Consider the following 4,397-nt stretch of genomic DNA (forward strand, 5'->3'; position numbering starts at 1 on the left):
AGCAGTGAAAAAATTAATAATTTATACTTAGTATAGTTGAATTATTTTATAATAAATTATAAAGCACGAATGTTTGTAGCCAGCAAGGCTCTATATAAGTCGAAGCTGAGCCTGAAACAACGCGTCCCATGTTTTGGCGTCAACCGGTCGTGTTAGTCGCCGTGTGTCCCTTTTTTTCCTTGCCGGTTTTGCCCCTTCACTGATCTCACTGTGATGCGTTGATCCAGGTGGACGAAATCTCGAAAAGGCAAGGCCTTCAGAATGCCTCGGGAGCGCAAGGGGGCGAACAAATTCAAGGACGCCGACCTCGACGGCCCGGGCGTCGGAGCGGGCGACATGAAGCTGCAACCAGAGAGCCCGTCCACCAAGAAACGTCGCACGCCGGCGCAGGCAAGCCCTTCGATACCGGACCTGGTGCCACCGCCGCCGATGACAGGCTACGGCGAGACAATCGTCGCTTCGAATCCCTTCGACGACAGCGTCACTTCCCAGCAGAGCCTGCACCGGCGGCCCCCGCAGCACGCCATGCTGCATCAGCCGCCAAGCGTCACCCAACCTCAGATGCCCACGGGACCTCCCGTGGGTATGCCCCCGTCTGCGATGCACCCGAAGCCGATGCCTATGTCTTCGGGTAAGGTGTACCCTCCCGACCAGCCCATGGTGTTCAACCCTCAGAACCCGAACGCTCCCCCAATCTACCCGTGCGGCGTGTGTCACAAGGAGGTGCATGACAACGACCAGGCGATCCTGTGTGAGAGCGGTTGCAATTTTTGGTTCCACAGGATTTGCACGGGCCTCACGGACGCGGCCTTCCATCTGCTTACGCAGGAGGTCTACGCCGAGTGGGTGTGCGACCGGTGTCTGTCGTCCAAGAGCATACCGCTCGTCAAGTTTAAGCCGTGAAGTGGCGCATCTGCGCTGTTACGTGAAAGGCTGTGAGTGTACTGGCAAAAGGGAAGGACTCGATTCTTGGATGTGTGTTGAGTTTTCGCACCATTTTGAAGCTCTTTGACGCGACACCAAAAGGAAAGAAGACTGATATTGTTGCGTTGAACCTCATCATAAGCACCCATTTGGCGTAGGTGTGAAAACGTCATTGTTAATTTTGTGGTCTTCAGACTAGTATATCGCGATTCAGGCATGTTTTTGTGTGGAGTATAAAGGCAGGGAAAGAGAGATGCAACTATGTTTTACCATTGAATGGAGCTAGTTTTTATGATCAGCATATTCGTCACTCAGCATTACTAGCATCTAAGAACAAACATCAGGTAGTGCAGTTAAATCTGTTCCTTCATACCTTTGTAGTAATGCAAATGTTACAGTGGCCATTACAGTTCTTTATGCAGATCTTTTTTTATACATACTGCCGGAAATGAGTTATGCCATTTGCGGTATGTAAGGGATGAAAATATTATTTGTATAAAGCGTAATTATGCTTTTGTAAGATATTATTTCGTGCTTGATTTAATCACTGCATGAATATCCCTATGATGTCTCTTTCCTTAAATGTCAAAAATGGAGGAAAGTATCTGCCATTATTGCTCTTTTTGACCTTAAGTCGTATTATTGGCATGCCACATTATTTATGCCATGAGTGCCAAAGTATTGTAGTGGGCCAATCTTGCCTGTGTCATTGCACGATGTTGCTATCACATTCATAATGCAAATAGCACTCTTAGAGTCGCATGTGGAATGGTGCTTCCTGGCGCACACATGCCTGTATGTTTTACACAACTATCTGTTTTTTAACAGGAATACTATAAGTGATGTAACAATTTTTCTTGGTGAAAACGCTCTTATACACTTTTTTTTTTGTTGCTTTGCTCAGTTTTACTGAACAGCTTGCAGGTATATGAATAAAACAACTTGGGAAGACTAGAAGTTAGTAACTTTATTTACTGTTTTCTCCCCCTTAAGTGAAATTGCTAGCTCACTAAATGTATAGGTTTCGTGTAGAAACAAAAAAGGGCAGTGGGAACTGCCATCAGATTGAATTTAGCATTGTCTCTTATCATTGTACTTGCTAATAAGTGTCCATGAAAATTGCAGTTACAAGCCGCACATGAGGAGAGTTCTTGTGCACAAACTCATTGAAATGAGATTATTTTTATAATAATGATACATTTGCTTTATCAAAATGCTTTTGTAATATGTCCTTTAAGTACCAGGTTCAGGGGTGGGCCTTAGAAAGCACAGCAACATATGCATAATAAGGTAAGCTGAACCGTAGCATCGATGAATCTATTATGAGCGATAATGTTTTGTTTTTATACTTTGCCTACATGTAATGGCTGGAATCCTTCAGTGGAGGTTTGAAGCTCCATATTTTAACGGCCGTAATATCCTGTTTTGTCCCTGTGTAAGACTGATTGCACTCATCTGCCATGTTTGCCATACCTGGGTACAATTTTCGTGATGTTCTGTAAATAAGTTGACGTCTCTCATTACTTTTAGTGAGCAAGGTATAGTTCGTTTTGCTCAGCCATGCTTGGTTTGCTGTGTAGATGTTAATGTTCTTTGGAAAACATTATATTAGATTGGCAGCTTTTATGTCTCTTTTGTGCAACATGAATTCACTCCACAGACTAGATATCTAGCTAGCAATGGTAGTCATCCCTTTCCTTACATGCTGTAGGTAATTCATCACACATACAGTGCTAGTTTTACGAGTAATATTTTACCAACTTGCTAACTTGCATCTATGCCTTTTGTCATATATTGGGTTCAGCTCTTAATTTATGGCGAGTGTAATAACTACTGTTTGGAGTGACATTGCTACGGCTGTAAATGCTTTTAGATATCTTGGGCATGGTTTATTCTTTCTTAGGACTTGTTCTGATCAGTGGCGAGGGGCCCCTAATTGAGCAGTTTTGCTAATAATCATTTACATGTGGACTAAATATTGTGCCTTGGCAATATTTCAGAATATTAACATGGAATCTGATGCATGAGATCACATCATTTTTGAATAATTAGTTTGAGTAGATCTGATAGCCTGGTTTCCATCCTTATTTCTAATCGCACGGTTTAGTACTTGTAAAATACCAGTAGTTTGTTTCATGTTCAAATGGTAGAGGTTGTTACTTGTCACAACACACCGTGTGTTTCTCGCTTGTGAACTTCTGAGAATTGTTGCTGTTTTGTTGCTGACTTTCTTAGAAATGTGCAAGGACTCATGCAAAAAATGAAATGAAAGCAAAAGGCTTAATTTAGTGTCACTTTCTGTGTGATTTCTTGCTGTAGCAAAAGTATGTTTCTCGCTTGTGAACTGCTGAGAATTGTTGCTGTTTTATTGCTGACTTTCTTAGAAATGTGCAAGGACTCCTGTGAAAAATGAATTGAAAGCAAAAGGCCTAATTTAATGCACTCTCTGTGTGATTTCTTGCTGTAAGCGAAACATGCACCAACCGTTTTCATATAATTTCTTCAAGTGGTGTGCACAGAGTTTGTACCATTTCCAAATAATTTCTTTACATAGTGTGCACAGAGTTTGTGTGCATTGGACTGAATGTCGCATTGCTGGGAAAGATAAGCACAATCTTTTGACGAGACTAATTTGCGGGGTTTATCATACTAAATTGACTCTCTTTGAGTGGAGGGCTCCGGATAAAGATCTACCAACTTAGAGCTTTTAACTTGCCCTATCATCGCACGCAATGCCAGACGTGTTCTATGTTTCACCTACATCAAAGTGCGACCGCCATGGCTGTGCTTGAATCATGGTCCTCTTTGGCAAGTGCTCTAGCACGGAGGCTCCACAGCTGGTTGCGGGCATGTTGGCTCTCAGATTTTATGGTCACATCTTGGGGTGGGTTGTAATGCCGAGATTTTGAATGGCAGCCATAATCTTTTTCAGAAAAATAACCAAAGTATGGCACAGTCAACTCTAATACCAAATCATGGACACATTTTGTTTAGGCACGCCGCGGTGGTATGGTGGTTTTGGCGCTCGACTGCTGTGCCCAAGGATCCGGGATCAAATCCCGGCTGCGGTGGCCGCTTTTTAATGGAGGCAGAAAAAAAGGCAGCTGTGTGCTCTGCAATGTCAGATAGATTTATTGAAAGAAAAGGGAGAGAGGTTGGCCGGAATGCATGTTAACCCCTTCACCGCTTTGTTATATCAACGAATTTCTTAACAAAACTGCTTATTTTTTTAGTGCTGATTTCGGTTATTATGTTGCCATACCTAAAAGACGTTTATGTGGTAGAAAAAAACTATATTAACAGGTCAGTGCTGCCATCTGTCGAGCAAAATGCCACCTAAGCCACAAACGAGCGCTGCTCGTTCGAAACGCTGAAGGGAAGAACCTATCCAGCGAGGACGAGCTATAGTCGTCCGAAACGGTTTGGGGATGGCTTTGCAAGGATGAGCGCAGCTCGTCCGAAACGGTTAAGGG

General features: G+C 43.2%; 1 protein-coding gene across 1 annotated transcript; it reads left to right on the plus strand.

Moving 5' to 3' along the window:
* The first annotated feature begins 93 nt into the window (after positions 1–93).
* On the plus strand, positions 94–3,215 carry LOC146182355 (uncharacterized). Its single transcript, XM_084577447.1, has one exon. The coding sequence runs from the start codon at positions 262–264 to the stop codon at positions 901–903; it is 642 nt and encodes a 213-aa protein (XP_084433573.1). The 5' UTR covers positions 94–261; the 3' UTR covers positions 904–3,215.
* The last annotated feature ends 1,182 nt before the right edge of the window (positions 3,216–4,397 follow it).

The sequence above is a fragment of the Amblyomma maculatum genome, chromosome 8 (genome assembly GCF_055883805.1).
Source record: "Amblyomma maculatum isolate TAMU_Amacu chromosome 8, ASM5588380v1, whole genome shotgun sequence".
NCBI lineage: Eukaryota > Metazoa > Arthropoda > Arachnida > Ixodida > Ixodidae > Amblyomma > Amblyomma maculatum.